The sequence below is a fragment of the Branchiostoma belcheri genome, unplaced genomic scaffold, assembly GCF_001625305.1.
Source record: "Branchiostoma belcheri isolate BF01 breed outbred unplaced genomic scaffold, Haploidv18h27 scaffold205, whole genome shotgun sequence".
Taxonomy (NCBI): Eukaryota; Metazoa; Chordata; class Leptocardii; order Amphioxiformes; family Branchiostomatidae; genus Branchiostoma; species Branchiostoma belcheri.
In genome coordinates this window covers 348,077-367,493 of record NW_017803547.1, presented here as the reverse complement: position 1 = coordinate 367,493, position 19,417 = coordinate 348,077, and the positions used below count along the sequence as shown (strand labels likewise).

Below are 19,417 nucleotides of genomic sequence, written 5' to 3'. Positions count from 1 at the left end.
CAGGAAAAATTTCATACAACTGGTTCATAGGAACTCTCAACTTGAAGACATGCAAAAAATTAATGCTAAAACATGGTTTTAACCATTTCCACAATTTTATTGTTCAGAACAGTAAATTCTCTGGACACACACACAAAAACACTCTGTGGCTTAAAGTGAAATTCACAAACGGTTATACAGCAGCATCTGTGCAAAAAGCTTCTCCATATACAAACAACAAGTGCTAGCTACCTACCAACCCCTCGTCTAAATAGGCCCTTCCGTTCCGACTGTAGTGGTGTATACGCAAACGGGCTACACCATACCCTTAACAGGGAGGTCCAGGATGATTGGACCACATTGGAATGTACAAAATAAGTCCAATAGCTCTACTTTGGCAATGTCTAACTACCTCACAACAACTATACTAATGGTTTCTTCTTCAAAAACAGAACATATTTATCAATTTTACAACTTGCAATTTTTGTACAAGAAGGCCACACAAGATTATTTTACGGATGACATCCACTGAGTAACATAAATTTGTACTAAGAGAATGGGAAAAAAAGCTCATATTGTTATGTATGTTTGACAATGTCATTTCTAACCACATACGACATGGATAACATCGAGTTTGTATCAACTAAACTGGCCTGATGGCTTGGTCTTCATGAATTAATTCTAGTATATGTAACTTGTACAGAAAATGATGTTATACTGGGAAAAAGCATACATTCAAGTTGTCAAAACCTGAAGTTTTGGTGTAGGTGGTAGTTGGAGACCACATAAAAAGGTTGATCTTGCTTCATACTTACGCAGATGTGGGATTTTAGCTTGTTTTAATTGTTTCAGCTAATTTTCCTTGTGGTACATTTTCACTAGACTTATTGTATGGTAAAGTGTCAATAGTGAGGACACATACATGTATGCACCAGTCAAAAGGTTTAAACATGGAGCCAAAACCACACACCTGCTACAAAAACAAAACGACCTTCACCTGAAAATCCTTTACATATCGTAAGAATTGAATCCTCACAATAGATTTCACATGACGTACAAATAAAAAGGTAATATTCACAGCTATAAAGGCAATTTGTGTTTGATAAATGAACTGTGAATTCAAAGTAATCGTGAACACTGGCTATCAGGGATGGCCTCACATGGTGTCAACAACCTGCATTCACAGAGCACGTCGGCAGAACGTACTGCGCCTGCGCAGAACCCTGGATTTTCGCGGTTTTCTTTGGATTTTTGGTCAACGTTGCATCAGAATTTTGCCTGTTGCAGATATCTTTTCCGACATAACATTTGAAAACTACTGTCAGAATGGCAACGTTATATATGCAAATACAACCTCATATGAGACATTCTGATGCAGTGCTATGTACAATACATTACAGGTTTTGCGCAGGTGCAGTAAGTTCTGCCGACGTGCTCATTCACAGACCATAAACTTTAACAATGTAAGAGCCTGCCTGCCGATGTGTCATCCCTGGCATCCATGTAAGAGGCTCTATTGTTATTTCCTGAACCAAGGATTAAAACATTATGCTGACTTGAATCTAAGTGGAAAGTCTGTACCTTGTGGTATAGATATGTATTGAGTTTCAGAAACTGAATATAGTCAGATCAAGGAGGTTTAAACATCAAAACCTTAGTTTGGTCAGATTCAAGATTTCCTTTCCCAGTCTCATGTTCTCATTTTGATCTCTTGTTTTTGGCTTGAATAAAACACACAGTATTACATACATGTACATACATGTTACATGGTCCCAAACAACCTTACACTGATACTTTCTCAACAAAATTGAAGTTATTAAACACATTGGCAGGATTTCACATTTTTTTCACTGATAGGAGCACACAAAATACACATTAGTATTGCCTTATATGATATCTGGCTAATATTCGCAGAAACTGGCAACCAAAAATACACATTCTAGACATCAAAATAAATGTTTTGTACCAACAAATAAAAAATTGTGCGAGATGTAAGTACTGAAAAAAATATGCTGTAAAACACCTAACTGTGTGCAGTATACAAAGAAAAAACATGAAAGTAGTTTCTAAGTTTTCCTCATTGACAAAGTTAAGTATTCTACATGTTGCATATTTAATAATGAGGATACAATATCAACTGTTCATAACAATTATGAAACCATTATGCTGGTGTGATCTAATCTACAGTATTGTACATTCAACTGTCTATTATGATTCCACACATAAAACAGATTAGCGGATGAAACCTGTCATCATGAAAATCATCACAATGGATATAGAGATGGATGATAATCCTTTATGTTGAAAACAGGATTAACCGGGCTTATCCTGGTATGGCCTAATCCTACACTGTACATGAGATCCACTGGCTAATGTCAAAAGGATTAACATGAACATAAACCAGATTGACTGAAGAAGTCTTCATGCAAAATTTCACATTGATGTTTGACTGGAAACACAAACAGAAATGGACAGAAATTTGTTACACAGGTTGAAAACAGGATTGTCTGGATTTTAGGCCACACCAATTTGTTTCCATGCTTTTCTGACAATCTGTTAACCTTCTCCCTGCTGCCTAACCCCATAACTGGTACAAATTTGGTACCAAATGGCTACCTTAGCAGGCCGAAGGTTAAAGTAAAATCTAAGAAATTTGACAATATGGAAACAGATGGGTGTGACCGTAACAAACCATTTAGCAGGTACAACATTATCTTACACTGTACAAGCCTGACTCAACATTGAACAAGAAGCCCCACACAAATATTCAAAGACAGTTCAAACTCTACTACTGGATAATCATGGAGATTGTTTCATGTCATCCTCCATTCTTCTTCAGCGTTACTAAAATGAACTGACAGAACCAGTCAACATTTATCAAATGAACAAGGACTTGTTTAACCATTTTCACTAGTTCTGTCAGTTCATTTTAATATTGATAAAGAAGAGTAGAAGAGTGACAGATGTCACTCGAAAGATCCGAAAGTAATCTTTATAACTATCTAACTATCCAGTAGTAGAGTTTGAATTGTCTTTGAATATTGTTGCCCTGGATGTCTCAACTCTCATCAAATACTACAGTAAAACAAACTCAGCGGATGAAGCCCGTCATTGTACATGACTTGACGAATGAGTTGCAGTGGTGCATGTAGAGGTCGCGATAGTGCACCAGGTGCGTCACGTGCGGAGATTTCTCGAACGCCACCGCGAGCACGTGAACCCCGAGCTTCTTCCTCTCCTCGTAAACCTCCTCCACCTGTCTGAAGGGCACGACCTTGTCAGCATGGGAGTACAGGAACAGCTGCGGCCAGCGCGACGGGTCCTTCTTCATGGCCGTGTAATAATCGTCCTCCCCGCGCAGGAATCCCAGCGGGATCAGCCAGGAGACCCACGACCGCAGCGTGTTGAAAATCACCATCATCCCGAAGAAAAACGTCACCGAGTATCTTTTCAGGAACGGTTCGTGGCTCATGGAGGTTAGGAGGGCCTTCATGCCGACCACGAGCGAGCGGCGGCTGGGGCAGCTATCGAAGATACAGCCGACGATCTGTAGAGCCCCCACCTGCCCGCCGCGCTGGCTGGCAACCATCTCCGTCAGGTGGCGGTAGATGAACCCGCCGCCGTTGCTGAAGACGTGGAAGAAGATGGGGTGGTCTTCGAGGTTAAGGTCGAAGATGAGTTCGAGGACCTTGTACGCCACCGTCTTGGCCTTGTAGGTGTGGAAGAAGATGTCGTACCTGGAGATTTAAGGAACAGTGTAAGCAAGGATGCAATACACAAGATCATCTTAAGGCCTAGGAAAAAAAGTTGTGTTCTCTGTTTCCCAACCGACCCACTAGAGATCGGGTCACTTTATGGACAAAAATGTTGAAAGCCTGACACATCAACTTCTCACTGTATGTTTACAGATTGACTCAGGGGACCAGTAAATATGATCACAAACCACACCTACATGTTCGGGAGAATTAAAGCAGAGTTAAATATTTATACTTGTGCTTCCTGTAACTTTTCATGCGAAACAACTAGTCATCAAACAGGGCGGGCCCTCTAGATCATCATATACTATGTATCACCAACCACACCTTCAAGTTTATGAGAATCAATATAGAATAAAATATTCATACAATAATCATGTGCTTCCTGATAACCTGTCGAGCTAGACTCATAATCGTCAAACAGGGCGGGGTGGCTTTGTCACATGCTATTGATGTTTGACAGATGTACTGGAGGAAGCCACGACTTCAAAGACTACTTAAGATTTTCTTTTTTTCCATGTACAATGGAGTGTACAACCACCCGCAGGGCCATTTTGTACCTGCACCGACAGTCAAGGTCTTTAGTTCTGGACTGGTAGTCACTCGCGATTGGCGCGGTGTAGGCATAAGATGAGTTGCAACTGATAGGGCTATTTTAGGTTGACTTGGACTAGTTTACGTTATCAAATGAACACCTATATTATATTATGAGTAGAGTAGAGTAGAGTAGTGTAGATTCCTTTAGCTTTAGTTCCAGTAAGAAGAAGAAAGGAGAATGACTGAGGGATCGTACGTTGGCATGATGTATCTGATGGTGATGCAGCCCTGCTGTTCGTGGATGGAGCTGTACTTGGCCAGGTGGTTCTCCTTGCACCCGGCCCAGCCCAGCAGTATCACCACCGGCTCTTTCTCATCATCTGTAGTAAACAAACAAACAAACATGTGTGTTATGCAGTTTGCTAGCTGATGTAAATTGTCAACAGTTAAAAACTGCAAGAGAACATTGATGCAGACCTGAACCAAGTGAAACATATGTCTAGTGAAATACTAGTAATAGATGTGAGCAAGGAGGTCTAAAATCTTGGCTCGATGTAAGCAAGGACAACGACAACAACATAGAATGACTTCTACCACCTACAACTAGTCCACATTTGATTCATCGGACAATATTCCATGTTAAGAGACGAATCAATTATTGCTTTACAAATACAGTAAAATACAGGTCAAAAACACCCTACGAGGCGGCAAATGAGAAAATCAAAGTATTGCACAATATAAATGTTCGCAAAGCAAAAAACTTCGTACGAAATTACACTCAGTTAGCTCTACAGCAGGTTTGATGGTTTAATAGGAAAGCTTGAGGTAAAAAGTGTCTCCCTGACCCAGACCCGTGACGTTGTGGACAGGTAACGGTAATATCGGCAGGTGTCAGACAGGTGGGCGGGGGTGGCGCGACCTCTCCCCTGAACAGGTGCACCTTCTAAAACCCGCCGATTTCTCGCCAAGAAAACGGTCCCAGCCTAGAATTTACTCGCTTCTTACTTGGTACGGAATGTAGCGCACAGTTTTGAGTGGTTTAATGAGGTGGTTTTGTGAACTGTACCTGAAACAGCGGCCGGAGGGAAGGAGATATCGTACTCCAAGTCTTCGTCCGCCATGATGCTGCTTTGTGTGGCGTCTGGAGGTGGAACGGTGCACTTTGGTTACAAAAAGGGGAGTTTCTGTATATAATTATAGCATACATACGCCAGTAATAACATTAAAATACACAATATTTCGATGAATTATCGATAAATTTATATAATTCTGTCATTTTATAGATATTAGCTGTGTAAAACTAACAATTTCTTCTAAACAAATTTTAAAACCAGAACCCCCCATTTGATAATCGTGTCTTCTGACCATGAACCGCCTAAAAACATAAAGTTGAAAAGTTAACTTTCTTTAAAATAAAGTCAAAACATGGAAACCATATAGCTATACAATTCAAACATACTTTGAAGAGTTTTAGAATCATAAGACATGATGCAAAGTTGTTTAGCTGAACAAAAGATTTCAGCATTATCAAATACTGTGCTTATTTCTTTGCATTTTGATGCGGCCACTAACCTATGACCTCTCAAAGCGTTTCAATAGCAACATGTAAACAACCACTCAGAAAGTACAATTCACTCTGAAATTTCACGTTTTTTGCCTCCAATTTAGTACTTCTTGTGACGATTTTGTGGAGCAAAGCACCAACAAGAGTGTAAAGGTAAGTTTACTTCACAATTATGGTTTTTGATGCGCGGATTTTGTTTCAAAAGCGTCCCTGCCAAGTTTACAAAAAAAATCTGCATTGATTATTAACGTTGACCAAGATTGGCATTTTTGAGCATCCTCTCTGAAAGAATTGTATGTAGCTATCGTATCCAGAACTGTGCTTATCTAGTCCTATGCCTGAATGGGTTAGGGTTAGGATCAAGGACGGTTCCAGAACCGTGCCTGTCTAGTTCTATGCCTGAATGGGTTAGGGTTAGGATCAGGCACAGTTCTGGATAGCCTCTATTGTATCCAGAACCGTGCCTATCTAGTTCTATGCCTGAATGGGTTAGGGTTACAATGAGGCACGGTTCTGGATTTAAGTCTCTGTGTATCAAAGAACGTAGATTTGCCCCAGGCACGGTTCTGGAATATTACGCTTAGACTAGACTATCCAGAACCGTGCCTTTACTGATGATGGTTTTAATTCTACTTAATGTGTTGTAGCATTACGTGATGATTGGTATGAATGTTGAATTGAAATTGTAATGTATATTCTTATTGTGTGATTTTCCCATGTATATTGTGTATTTTATGTAATACTATGTAACCCAGGGATACCTGAAAACTAGACCTGATTGTATTACTCTGGTTAGATAAAATAAGATAAATGAAATGTAGCCACTTGGAATTTATCATAAATTGTAATTTCCTTAATTCAGTGTAATACGTAGCCGGCTCTCAAAATTGGGACCCCCCCCATGCAGACCCTCTTTATTGACATTTGATTCTAATGATTGACAGGTGTCAGGATGACGAGCGGTAACGCCAAGATATTTAACTCAAAATATTTGGAGTATTCAGTACAAAAGTCTCAATGCTGAAGTCTCAACTTCCGTTTGAAAGCTGACACTTGATTGACAGGTAATTCTAATGATTGACAGGTGTCAGGATGACGAGCGGTAACGCCAAGACGGACGCGGCGATCAACCGGGTCTTCGGGCTTCTCCAGGAGTGGGACAAGGGGAACAAGACGACGCGCGGGCGGATCCTGGAGGAGTTCATCGCCAACAACCAGGGCAAGACGGCGCCGGAACTGGAGCTGGAGTTTGCGCAGGCCGCCAGCCTCTTCCTCACACGGCTCACCGCCTGGATCAGGCTCACGTATCCTTCTGGTTAGGATAGGTGCCATGCCCATAGCCAGGGGGGGTTCGGAAGAACCCACCCACAAGGCTCAAAAGTCCACTTTTTGGTCCACATTTTATCTAAAGGTCCAAGATTTTTCTTTAGATGGACTGATTCGTATCACCAGTAGGGCTGGAATCGTATATAAACTACCTAATTTGTCATTGAATAAAAAGTTATCTCTGATTTTTTCCTCTCAAAAAATGCAGATAGGGCTGTTTAGGGCTCAAAATTATTTGCACACCTACTAGTACACTCGTACAGGTAACAATGAAAATTACATGCAGTGAGTCTGCAATCGTTATGCTAGTTAATCTAGTTAATCTTGGCTAAGACAAAAGTATAACGTTGTGCATCAATGTCAACCATTATACATTGATGAAGGTTAGACATCCACCTTACATTATGTGAAACAAATCCAGCAAATGGATACATTCTCTGAGAGTTTACTTGTAAGATAACACTTGCTATATTTCATGTGTCAGACAATCTTAGTCATTTCCCTTGACTCCCCTGTACAGTTACATGTTAGGCACGTGTGTGAACCAGCAGCTACAGGCCATACAGATCTTCCTGTCAGCACCTAGTGGGTAAGTCTTGTTTGTTTGTTTGTTTGTTTTTGTTTACCTTGTCTGGCTCATCTCAGTGTCACAGCACTGCTTTACATTTCCGGCCCTGCAAAACATACATCACATATAACATGTATACATACATAACATATATAACACAACAGTCCTAACATTACTAAGTTCAAGACTGCAGTAAACAGATTCCTGCTGAACTCCTCTTAGACACTTTTCTACTTACTTTAATTGTTTGTTTCATACAATTATGTACCATGTATTATTTATAATGTAATCACGTGAGGTGAATTATATATGTGACATTATATTGAGCCAAAAATCATCGATATTACGATGTTAACACCAGGTTCATTTTGCACTGATTTAAAAAAAAATATAACAACTATATATACGTACAGGAAAGCTCTAACCCTCCACACACTACATACCCTGTCCTTGGTGCTGACTGCCTTCCCTTTACATTGTTATACAGTAGTATATGATATACAGATTTTAAATTTTCAGTGCTGTTCCCAGGTAAAAGTGGTAACTTTATGAAGCTCTAACTCTCCACACATAACACTACATTCCCTGTCCTTGGTGCTGACTACCTTCTCTACACATTATTATACAATGGCATACATGACTGCATGTTGGAGATTCTAAATTTTCAGTGCTATTCCCAACTAATAGTGGTCAGTATAACGTTAACACGGTCTAACCCTCCACACATAACATGACATGCCCTGTCCTTGGTGCTGACTGCCTTCTCTACACATTATTACACTAAGCAGGTGCCAGACTAACTTGCTTACAGAGTGTAATCATAGCTTTATCATTTCACAGTATTCACACTGTAGAATTCACAATAACTCAAAGTGAGAATCCTCTAAGTTGTCCATTTCTTTTTTTTAAGTCACAAGTACCTTGGAGAGTTCCTTGAGGTGGGCGGAGTCTTGACGGTTCTTGAGATCCTGGGTCTGAAGCAGGCTAAGGAGGCTGACAAGACGGAGGCTCTCAAGCTGCTGCAGACCATCTGTAACGCTGGCAGGAAGTACAAGGAACTCATCTGTGAGAGCTACGGTGTGTGGGTTTGTTTGTTTGTTTGTTTGTTTGAGCCTTTGTTTATTCATGAAAACTAAAATTGGCATGGGGGAAGAGGTATACATAAGGAAATATAACAAAGGCTAGAAAGGTAAAATTTGCAAGGCAAATGCATAATTTTTACCTTCACATATGGTCTGCTCTGTTAATTCTTACTCAAACACATTTATATATGGTCAGACAGGAGTCTAAATCCCTCCTGCTATAAAATTGCAACATGATGTAACTCAACACTACTTACCAGGTAACAGACACAACATTGGCTCAGGTCATTGAGGTCACTGTTTGGAGAAGAAGAGGAAACTAAGCAAAAACAATATATTTTCCTTCGGTAAACATAATAATGTTAGTCAACCTCATTTGTTCATTCATTCACTCATTGATTCCTTCCCTCACTTCCCAGGTATCAGAGCAGTTGCAGAGTGTCTAGCACGCGCTAAGTCAGAGGAAACTCAGGAACAGTGCAGACAGTTGCTACAGATGCTAGCTCAGGGCAACCCTAAATACGAGGTCCAAGTGTACAAGGGACTGATCGCTCTGCTGCCTGCCTCCTCGCCTAAAGCACAGCAGATGGCAGCACAGACTCTCAGGATAGTACAGGTTTGTTTGTTTGTTTGCTTGTTTGTTTGTTTTATTCAGATCTCACTAGTGTTTCAAAAGATGTGATGAGGGTGGCATCTTTCCTCTTTTTTTTTTTTTTACTTCATTTCTGAACAGACTTTTAAGATAGTACAGGTGAGTTGGGGCTCACTTTTTGTCTTTTATTCTTCTCTGTGCTGGCAATGGTTTGTTTCATGACAGGATAACTTTTCCTCTGTCTTTGATGCTGACTGTCTTCACTTTAGATTATAGTATACATGTACATCTCTGTCAGACAGGATAGTACATGTACAGGTTTGTTTGTTTGTCTTATTTGGATCTCCATTAGTGTTTTTACATGTAGAGATCACTAGATGAGATAGGCCTAGCTTTTTGTATTACCTCTCCTTTGCATTTGGTTTCCTTGTGTTTTTGTTTCTGGACAGGACAGCTTCATATCAGTTTTACCCTGTCCTTGGTGCTGACTTCCCTATTCATTATCATACAATAGTGTATGTTAGAGATGCTATGTTTGCTGAGGATACCATGACAGTGCTCTGTTTTTGGTGCAGCCCATCGTGGCAGAAGCTAACCCCAACATTGTGGAGCCACTACTGGGTCTGCTCAGGACCCTGCATCTGGAGGTGCAGTATGAAGGTAAGTGCTAGGGGGCGCCCTTACCCTGTCTACTTTACAGTGAATCCAACTTGGTCAATTGAGTATGATAGAATCTGTTTATGTTTCCTTGAATATGTGATAATCACTCAACTGACCAGCCACAATATTTTGATCAGCTTAAATTGATTATTTTCTGGCATAATTTTGAATTTATTTACCAGCTTTTTGCTCAGAACTAGGCTGGTATAACATACATTTTTACACTTGCTTTTAAATTTGAATCCAATCCATAGACTAGTAGGTTTGATAAATATACTGGTGAATATGTCACAGATAGACATGTCACCTCACAACTTTGGTGGTCTGTAATATATTTTGGTACATGTATATGTCAGAGATACTTTAGATCTGAAAATAGTTTCATCAGGTTGGTAGAGTATAGGATATAGGGGTTTTCTTTTACACAACTAATAATGTCTCTTACCTTGCTTACTTTTCGATGTCTATCAGACACTTTCCTCAGAGCTTCTGACTGGAGTTCTGCTTCTCGACGCTATTACGAACTCCAGTCAGAAGCCCTGAGGAAGGTGTCTGATAGACAGCAAAACATTTATTCAAGCAAGGTAAGAGACAATATTGTTTGTGTAAAAAAAACCCTATACCCTATAAGATACCTTTTCTTGTGTCCTTACTATTCATTGTAACCTTAAATTTCTCAATCCTGCAGCTATTGAGCTGATAAAGGACCTGATGTCTTACGAGATACAGAAGCTGATCCTCAAGCGTCTGGTAGAACTTCTGAAGGCCACGTTAGATGAGACCGTCAGGAGACCTCAGATCTTAGAAGGTACATTTTTCTCAGAATTTCTCACTTTAGGTTTTTACTACTACATATACACTGTACTGACAATAAAGCAGTGCAACTGCATGTATCACACTTTCATTACAAGTCCTGTACTATAGGAGACAGTCTAGTGTCCAAACGGCTTAGTCAAAGGACTACCCAGTGTTTCCTTGATTGTTGGGTTGTGGATTTAATTCCTAGTCCTGCACATTTGAGCCCCTTTCTTCTTGGCTTTTTACTCCTTTTTTCACTACTGGCAGTAGTCCTGGTTTGTTTGTCATCTTATATCATATGCTATTTGCTTTTATTCTGAGACCCACTTTTTGTCTGTAGGTTGTTTTCGACCCTTTTGTTCTATGATCTAAAACTCGACATTAACCGATTTGCTGGTGACTAGACCATATTGTGTGTGTGTCACCAGTGATTTAGTTTTTCTGTCTCAGTGTAATATAGCAATTTCTGTACTCCTGTCTTCAGACACAGATGTGGAGAAGATGTCAGCCCCCCTCCCCGTGTATGTACAACAGGCAGCAGCCGCCAAGACTCTCGGGTAAGAACCAATATGTACAGTCTATATCTGTGTTTCATTGAAGAGGTTCAGCAGTCACGTAAAATTAACAGTTAGTAAAATATTCTTCAATGAGTGACTGTTTTTAAAAAGTAGATACCACCCTGTATCTTTATGGTCAGTTTAATTGCCCTTCAGTACAAAAAACACCAGCTTCTGTACCTATATTCTACAGCTAGTATAACCACCCTTTGGTGTAAAACACTAGCTTTAATATCTAACATTATTGTATAAACTGAAGCCAGTATAACGGCCCTACAGCATAACTCACCAGCCTCGGTATCTGTTTTGTATAGCTGGTATAACTGTTCTTTGGTGTAACACACCAGCTTCTGTACATGTATCTGTACTGTATGCTAAGTTCAATCACCCATTTTTGTTGTTTTGCAGAGTTCTGTGCAGGGAGTCAAATGAAACAGCAGACAAGCTGATTCAGGTGAGACTGTGGGAGTCTGGTAGTCATTGAAGCATAAGCACTACACAACACTACATAGCACTACATTCCCTGTCCTTGGTGCTGACTGCACATTACTAAACAATAGTATACATGTATGTTAGAGGTTCTAAATTTTTAGTGCAGTTTCCAACTTAGAATTGTTAGTACAGTATGTGAAGCTCTAACCCTCCACACATAACACTACATTCCCTGTCCTTGGTGCTGACTGCCAGCCATTTACATTGCTATATAGTAGTATCTCTATCTCATTAGCGATGTTATACAGATATTGACCTAATGTGTTAGAAGTCTAGATTTTTCGTAATGTATTTCTTAGAGGAAAAGATTCAAAGAGTACATTCCCTGTCCTTGGTGCTGACTGCCTTCCAAACATATCTCAGACCATAGAGTGTGTGTTTATGTGGATATGTGACTTTCTTTATCAGAGATGCTAAACATGTCCCATTTCCCCCCCAATCTTGTGTACAGATGAGAGTTGTGCATAACCTGATGGTTGCTATGGGGAACTCCGCCCATGCCGACAGCCAGAGGCAAGGCAGCGTTACACTGGAGGTGAGTTAACCTTTAGCACACTGAAGTAGTCATTCGTCAGCTAGGGGGTTTAGTCAGGAGAAGGTTAAGGGATTCCTAGATGGTAGTTCTGTAGCATGTAGTGGGTGAACTTTGGTGGTTAATGACCCTGTCTCAGAAACTAGAGGTTGTCAGTTTAAATTCCGGCTGTTGTTGCTCATATGACATTCACCCTACAGAGAAAGGTAGCATTCCTCCATGCACTTAAGGTGAGTAGGGATGGACAATATGCTTGGTACTTCAGTCTGTATAGCATGTAGTGTGTCTTTAAGTCTGGATGTTAAGCTATGGTCCTCTGTACTCGTAAATAGGAGTTAAGGGGATTTCCTTGGTAAAAAAACACTGAACCTGTAGATACCTTTCTCTCATTATACAAAAACGTGTAATGTACGAACACATCAAGCTCCTTAGAAACCACAGTCTAAGACAGTTCTTGCTGTTAATCCTGGTTAAAGAACACAGAAAATAAGTAAATAAGATAATCTTCTGTCTTGTCTTTTCCTCCCCCAGTACCTGTGCAGAACCTTCCCCATTGTAAACGAGACCTGCAGAGATGCCATGGGAGAAAACCTCTACATCATGTTCATGGTGGGTGGAACTGTGATATACTCTCTTCAGTAAAGTTGGTTCAAGGAATATGTATATGTACTTTTATTTTCTTTTGTCTGGGGGAGACAATGTCAAGAGATGAGCAATCACTTGCTATGTCTCCCCCCACACACACACACACATTTTTGTATTAAATGGAAAAGCTAAATAAACAAATAAATTTCAAGGAATGATTACATGAATTCTGGGAGGATGCTTGATTTTATCCCTTGGGCTCTCAACCCCTAGACAATTAAAAATCTGTGAAAAATTCCTTGAAATTTTTAACTGAATGATTCCAAGGTGATCATGGTTCGTACAATTTATATTTCACTGCAAGTGTCTGTCTGTCAGCTCTTACCAATATACAATGTAGTACCAGGTATTGCCATACATCCTATGCTATATTTGTCAATGGGACTATAAGGGCCCCAAAGCACTATAAGTTAAGGGGTGAAGTCTGCCGTCTCTGATTTAACCTTTTGTGTCCCCAGTCAAACCCAGACAGCCTGTACTCTGCCATGGATGCCATCCAGTGTGACGTCCTTAGGTCTAACAAGGTTAACATCCCAGGACGTAAGTAACTTGTCTTTCCTTGAGCCATCTTGTGATGCCAGAAACAAAACTGGTGTTTTAACATGATGTAGATCTATATAATAGTGGTTGTGCAATGCAGATATATAGTGTTACATGTATATCCTACCTGCTCTGTGTATGTATTAATTGAATGTGTACTAAGCAAGCTACCTTGGTGAAAGAAAACAAAAGATAGACACACCTGCGTGTACTTGAATAAACTGCCAACCATTCATGTGTGCTAAGCAAACTTTTTTTCTTATTTTTAGTGGCAGAAGCTGCAGACTAAGGAAGAGACTCAGTGAAACAACATGTTGCCTGGAATGGACCCCTACCAAGCTAGTAGAGGTGACTACGAAAGTTCCACAAGGGATGATTCAAAATAAATCAAGTAACTTGATAAATTTCTGAATAATTTTAGATAACATTCACTGTCTTTCACCTGAATGACTGAGGAATAAAAAATAGTGGATGCTATCTGAAATGTCTGACTCCTCATACAACTTATCCAGTTGCTTGATCTGTTTTGTACTTATTACAAAATAATATTCTACCTGGATGTCATCAACATTCCATTCTGCACGGCAGGCAATTCTTGTATGTATTTTTTTAAGATTGAAGGGAAGTTGTACTCATTTCATGTATGATGGTACTATGAAATTGCAGTGTAAAAATGTGGTCGTACAAATAATAATTATAAGAATAGCAAACCTCAATAAATTTGCCTCCACAAAAACGCTGCTTAAACTTGAATCTGGTAAAATCAAAGGGACCAAAGAGTACTTCTTTTGTCTTTGAGATTATTTTGTTTCCCTATCAATGATTTAGTAGCAATGTATAGTAATTCTGAAGATTTGAACTGAAACTAACCAACACATGTATTTCAAGTTGTAAAAGTATTCTAGTAATTTTTGTTTGTGCATTTGTTATAACATTATAATCATCACGAATAAATATATAGAGTAAATTTAATCTGTCAACTGTTCATTGTTAAGACTTCATTCATATCACCAAAGAAAAGTATTTTACCTGCATATATTTGCTACTTGAGGGTAAACCATTGCAAATTCAAAGTTTAACGTCTTGTAATACCCGTTTGCAAAGCTGCAGTGCCTGCTAATGTTGCTAGAGGTCTCCTTTACCCACGAAAAGGCTGTTGCTACAGATATTGATCCTGTCAAGCTTATCATTGGTACAATGTTTAGTGAGGTGCGCAGAGCAAAGTGTACTCTGAGCCTAGGAAATTTCAAACATGTTCAAGCTTGCAATTATCATGATTGTCCTTATTGTGGGTAGTGCATGTCTTTACATACAAGTACATGTAACTTCCATGCCAATTGCTTTGTACAATAACTTCCTCACTGTACAAGTAAGTCATTGTGTAGTGCAATTGTGTGCAGCCACTACCTGACCTGCTATTGTGACCACTTTTTGCTGGTCTCTTTAGATAATTTTTTCCCTACTATTTTCAAAACTCTTAACTTTAAGGCTGTCTTTAGTGGCCACCTGTCAACTGTGATGATTTTCTTAAAAGTTCCTTCAGGTGTCACTATGGACAGGTGTTGTATCCACAACTGTGCCTTGGGCAAATCTTCGTTCTTGGATATACGTAGACCATTCAGGCATAGAACTAGACAGGCACAGTTCTGTGTATGATAGAGACTATCCAGAACCGTGCCTGAACCTAACCCTCACACATTCAGGCATAGAACTAGACATGCACGGTTCTGGATACAATAGAGACTGATCCTAACCCTCGCATATTCAGGCATACAGCTAGATAGACATGGTAAAAAAAAAGAAAAAAAAGGCGAAAAAAAAGCAAGGTATTGCATACGATCCTAACCCATTCAGGCATTATATAGAACTACTGCCTAGAGACACAGTTCTGGATTATTAGTAACATACATGTACATGTAACGTTAGCAGGTTGGACTGTATACGTTTTAAAATCACAGTGAGTTCATTGCCCCACATTGACCCTACCCTAGCTTATCCTGCATTTGTTCCCCATATTTCAGCAGACAGGCAGGCGTATTGTTCTTTCTAACCTTTCAGCTGATCGGGCAAGATTAGAGCAGTTCCATATTAGGATAGGACAGGTCCATAGCAACAGTTGCCACGGGGTCAGAAGTCATCGCTGGGCAGAAGTACCAAAAATAAACAGCACGCTGCCCCAGCCTGCTGTTGCCAAGGCGATGATGCAATACCCCCAGCATCTGACCAATCACGGCCCTTCCTGGGGACAACGCCTTCTTCTGAACTCCAGCTGATCTTGCTGTTCCAGTAGCCGTTCTCACTCCCTCTTAAAATTCCCTTGTATCCCCCCTCAATCAAAATTTCAAAGCATAACTCATTTTTCTTCTTTCACTTGATGTAAATTGCATTAAATCTTTATAAGTCTGTCAGCTAATTATATGCAACCGACCAAATTTATGCTTATAATTAGCCACTACGCTCAAGCATTTTGGAGGGAGTGCTGTGGTTACATTAAAAATCTACAGCTTCCTTGCTGATGTTTTCCATGTTACAGAGGGATGATGTAAGTCTGCATAGCTGTGGTGTGTTTCTCTTCCTCCTGACAACAGATGTATTCAGTGCTCTAACTGTTAGAGTCTTTCATGGCAGGGATTGGGAAGCAGTGATTTGTGTTTTAGATCAGTCAGATGTTGGGCAGTGCCATTGGCAAAGCAGAATTGTGAGAGGGGAGGGACTTTTCTGCTGCATGCAAGTTACACTTAGTATTTTATACAACTGAACATTTCGACACCCTTAACCCTAACTGGCCTAACATTATGTTGGGAATTGGGACCACAACATTTTGCAGCCTAGCCTAGCCGGGATGCCATCCTATATTATGCCAGGTTCCTATTTATTCTACACTGGATCTGGAACAGTATTCGAGCATTTGAAACTAACTATAGGATGTTTTGTTCATGTAAGAATTACTGTTTCTAAAATATCAATTATTGTCATTCATTCAAAGGAATAGAGGCATTAGTCAGCAACATAACATTGATAACAGTCTGTCATGTTCCTTTTAACAAACCAGATTTCATATTTTTGCTGACAGCTAAACTAGCTTGGTCATGTTTTTGCTGACTCAGCACTCTGATAGATTATCCCAATCCACTTAATCTGGGTCAGAATCTTAGGCTCAAGCTGAGAGGGATAAACATGTTTTCACCACGAGCCCCACACCTGTTTTCCTGTTAATGTGGGTCAAAAGACATGTTTTTCTCACCAATGCTGTTTCCTATGATGTCATCAAGTTCCAAATAGTTTCCAGAGGGTCAATTGCTCTGTACATGGCCTGGTGTGTATATATAACTTTAAAATGTGAAGACACTGGATTCAAAACAAAAACATTGCCAGCTCCCATGCAAATATTATGCACCATTCCATTTCGAATGGCAGAAAAAAAAATGGCACCCAGGCTACTTCAAAGTAGAATAGTGCATATATTAAATAGGCACATCTAGATCTCTGAATCTTTGAATGTAGGATAATGAGAAATATCATCATAAAGAGAAAAGTTTTCCAATGACATGTATCATATACACTTAAATGTCAATGATACATAATATCATACAATTGAGCTTTCTTTTTTGCTTGTTTTTCTATCAGTTATGTCCAAATCACTCACAGCACTTGTTTTGAAACTGGAGATGTTGTTTTTCTGTGTCCCTTTCTGTAAACAGTACTTGTTTTCCTGATGTTTGTGACAAACAAGCAGGTTGTCATTACTCAATGACAAGTCGTGTTATCACTTAAGCAGCTCCATCAACATTGGGGTACTAGATGTGGCTGGGCCAGTGAATTGTTTTGATGGCCCAGTTAGTTATTTTGTGGCAGTGGTTTGCTTTTTTTAAATCTACAATGATTACATGTACCTTTCTGGTAAACCCTATCTTCTCTAGTATATCAATTCTATTCTCTTTTATTTCAACCCTGCACTCTTTGATCACTGTTGATCTGTTTTAGGGGGCTGACCAATGGTTTTTAATCAGTTCATCTTGTACTTTTTATACTTGCCTTGAATTAGTAAAGATGATGTTTAACACACACACCAATAGGTTGCTGGACCATTAGCCTGGGTTCCAGACCCATAGCACACTGGACACAAAATATCTCAGTGAGCCAGGCTCACAGATATTCCAGTGCTATGGGTCTGGACCCCAGGCTACTGGACCATTGGCCTATACACTTTCCCACCCACAGCTTTCCTAGTCAAACCAAGGAGCTCTAAGTCTTAGCAGCTCACATAACTAAACATTGAGGTGTGTTAATCACAGCTTTTAAGCTACAACCTGGCAACCAATACTTTTAAGTGACTCAGCAACAATGTCAGAGTCAAGTGTTATTCAGCAGCTGGAAAACTGGGTCAGAGTTAAACAGCCTCCATCAAAGGCAGAAAGGATAAACTTGTTGCTGTACTTGCCAAGAATGTGTGGTGTTAATCATTCTGTTAAACATCAACATTTGGTACTGTAATACTTTATAACTATGCTTTTAACTAAACTTCATTTTGTATAGCAATAGTATAGGCATCATACGATCGCCTGCTCACCAATCGTGTGGTCTGTTTTACTGGTCACATGATTCCTTGCCACCAATCAGATGGCCCCTTTTCAGAAGTCATGTGATCGATCTCCACCAATGAGGTGCGAACTAGCAGGGGTTCGTAAATTTTAAAATCAGGTTCAAGTTGTTGACGAAACCACCTTGACATTCATGAAAGTCTGTCAGAGGTTATTTCTCTGATCTTAGAATTTCGGAACAAAATCAAGGTCATCTTCCTGACCTTGAGCTCCAGATGGGATAGAACAGCAGGACAGGATGTTTTTGTCATTTTACGTCATACTGAAAACTCTGAACTGCTTGAAATAGCTCTTCTTACCACAAACAGCACCTAACCATGACCTTGAGCACCTTCAAGGTCAAAATGATCACGTTCCTCCGTAAACACATCTTGATCTGCTTCTCAGATCCCCATGATGTGTGTTTTTTGCTGACTCGGAGAAAAGTGGAAACCTTTCCCTTTGTTGGCACCCAAGCCAGTTCTGTGCTCCTGCCAAACTTTAAGTCTTAGATGGACGGAAATAGAACCTCACTCAGGTCACTCGCAGGACATGATGACTGACAAGGTCATGACATTGAAGATTCATCTGTCAATCAAAAACAGCTGATCACTGGTAATGCTACCTGGGTATTGTTCTCCACCCATGGGAAAGTTAAGGTGTTTTTGTTACCTGTTTGCATGCTTAAAATGTAAAAATGTTTCAACTTTTAGTGAGAACTAGAAGTTAATTGCAAATTCATGCCCAGAGGCTAACATCTGCGTCCATAATATCACCAGGGTCCATAATATCGCCACCTTGAGAAATAGTGTGCTTAAAGATATTTTTACTGCACCATACCCCTAGGTATGTACATTTGATGTGTGAAGGAGTGCATACCAAAAGTATGTTGCAGTAAAAATATCTTTAAGCACACTATTTCTCAAGGTGGCGATATTATGGACCCTGGTGATATTATGGACACAGATGTTAATTGCAAATCACAAACATACAAGAAAATTGATATGATGATAACTGAGTGTATTGAGTATATGATAACTAGTATCTAACATAATGAAAGGTAGTTGTCTAAATCTATAGCTAGGTCTAAAACTATGTTTAATAGAAGGGCTCAATGTTTTTTCTCTCTACCTTTGAGTGTCCTGGAAAAAAGGACAAGGTTGTCTTTTCAGCTGGTTTCTATGGGACTGCTGCTGAGGCTGCCAAGTTT

The 19,417-nt window shown here is 39.8% G+C and overlaps 2 protein-coding genes across 2 annotated transcripts; one reads left to right on the top strand and one right to left on the bottom strand.

Annotated features, from left to right (window-relative positions):
• Positions 1-2,988: 2,988 nt before the first annotated feature.
• On the bottom strand, positions 2,989-5,419 carry LOC109469518 (transmembrane protein 53-A-like). Its single transcript, XM_019768040.1, has 3 exons — positions 5,338-5,419; positions 4,528-4,651; positions 2,989-3,716 (listed from the first exon to the last, which is right to left on the bottom strand). The coding sequence occupies exons 1-3, from the start codon at positions 5,390-5,392 to the stop codon at positions 3,071-3,073; spliced, it is 825 nt and encodes a 274-aa protein (XP_019623599.1). The 5' UTR covers positions 5,393-5,419; the 3' UTR covers positions 2,989-3,070.
• A 441-nt stretch (positions 5,420-5,860) lies between these two features.
• LOC109469501 (uncharacterized protein C1orf228 homolog) lies at positions 5,861-13,916 on the top strand. Its single transcript, XM_019768023.1, has 13 exons — positions 5,861-5,988; positions 6,920-7,139; positions 7,682-7,750; positions 8,640-8,806; positions 9,231-9,427; positions 9,979-10,063; positions 10,752-10,871; positions 11,346-11,418; positions 11,827-11,872; positions 12,362-12,445; positions 12,974-13,051; positions 13,546-13,627; positions 13,897-13,916. The coding sequence occupies exons 2-13, from the start codon at positions 6,928-6,930 to the stop codon at positions 13,914-13,916; spliced, it is 1,233 nt and encodes a 410-aa protein (XP_019623582.1). The 5' UTR covers positions 5,861-5,988; positions 6,920-6,927.
• Positions 13,917-19,417: the final 5,501 nt, after the last annotated feature.

What these genes read in the sequence shown, in the direction of transcription:
- LOC109469518 (XM_019768040.1), bottom strand. Translation starts at nt 5,392, where the DNA reads ATGGCGGACGAAGACTTGGAGTACGATATCTCCTTCCCTCCGGCCGCT. An exon ending in CCCTCCGGCCGCTGTTTCAG is followed by an intron (nt 4,652 to 5,337) that starts GTACAGTTCACA and finishes TGTTTACTACAG; the next exon opens with ATGATGAGAAAGAGCCGGTG. An exon ending in ATCAGATACATCATGCCAAC is followed by an intron (nt 3,717 to 4,527) that starts GTACGATCCCTC and finishes TTAAATCTCCAG; the next exon opens with GTACGACATCTTCTTCCACA.
- LOC109469501 (XM_019768023.1), top strand. Translation starts at nt 6,928, where the DNA reads ATGACGAGCGGTAACGCCAAGACGGACGCGGCGATCAACCGGGTCTTC. An exon ending in ACCGCCTGGATCAGGCTCAC is followed by an intron (nt 7,140 to 7,681) that starts GTATCCTTCTGG and finishes TCCCCTGTACAG; the next exon opens with TTACATGTTAGGCACGTGTG. An exon ending in GCAGCCGCCAAGACTCTCGG is followed by an intron (nt 11,419 to 11,826) that starts GTAAGAACCAAT and finishes GTTGTTTTGCAG; the next exon opens with AGTTCTGTGCAGGGAGTCAA.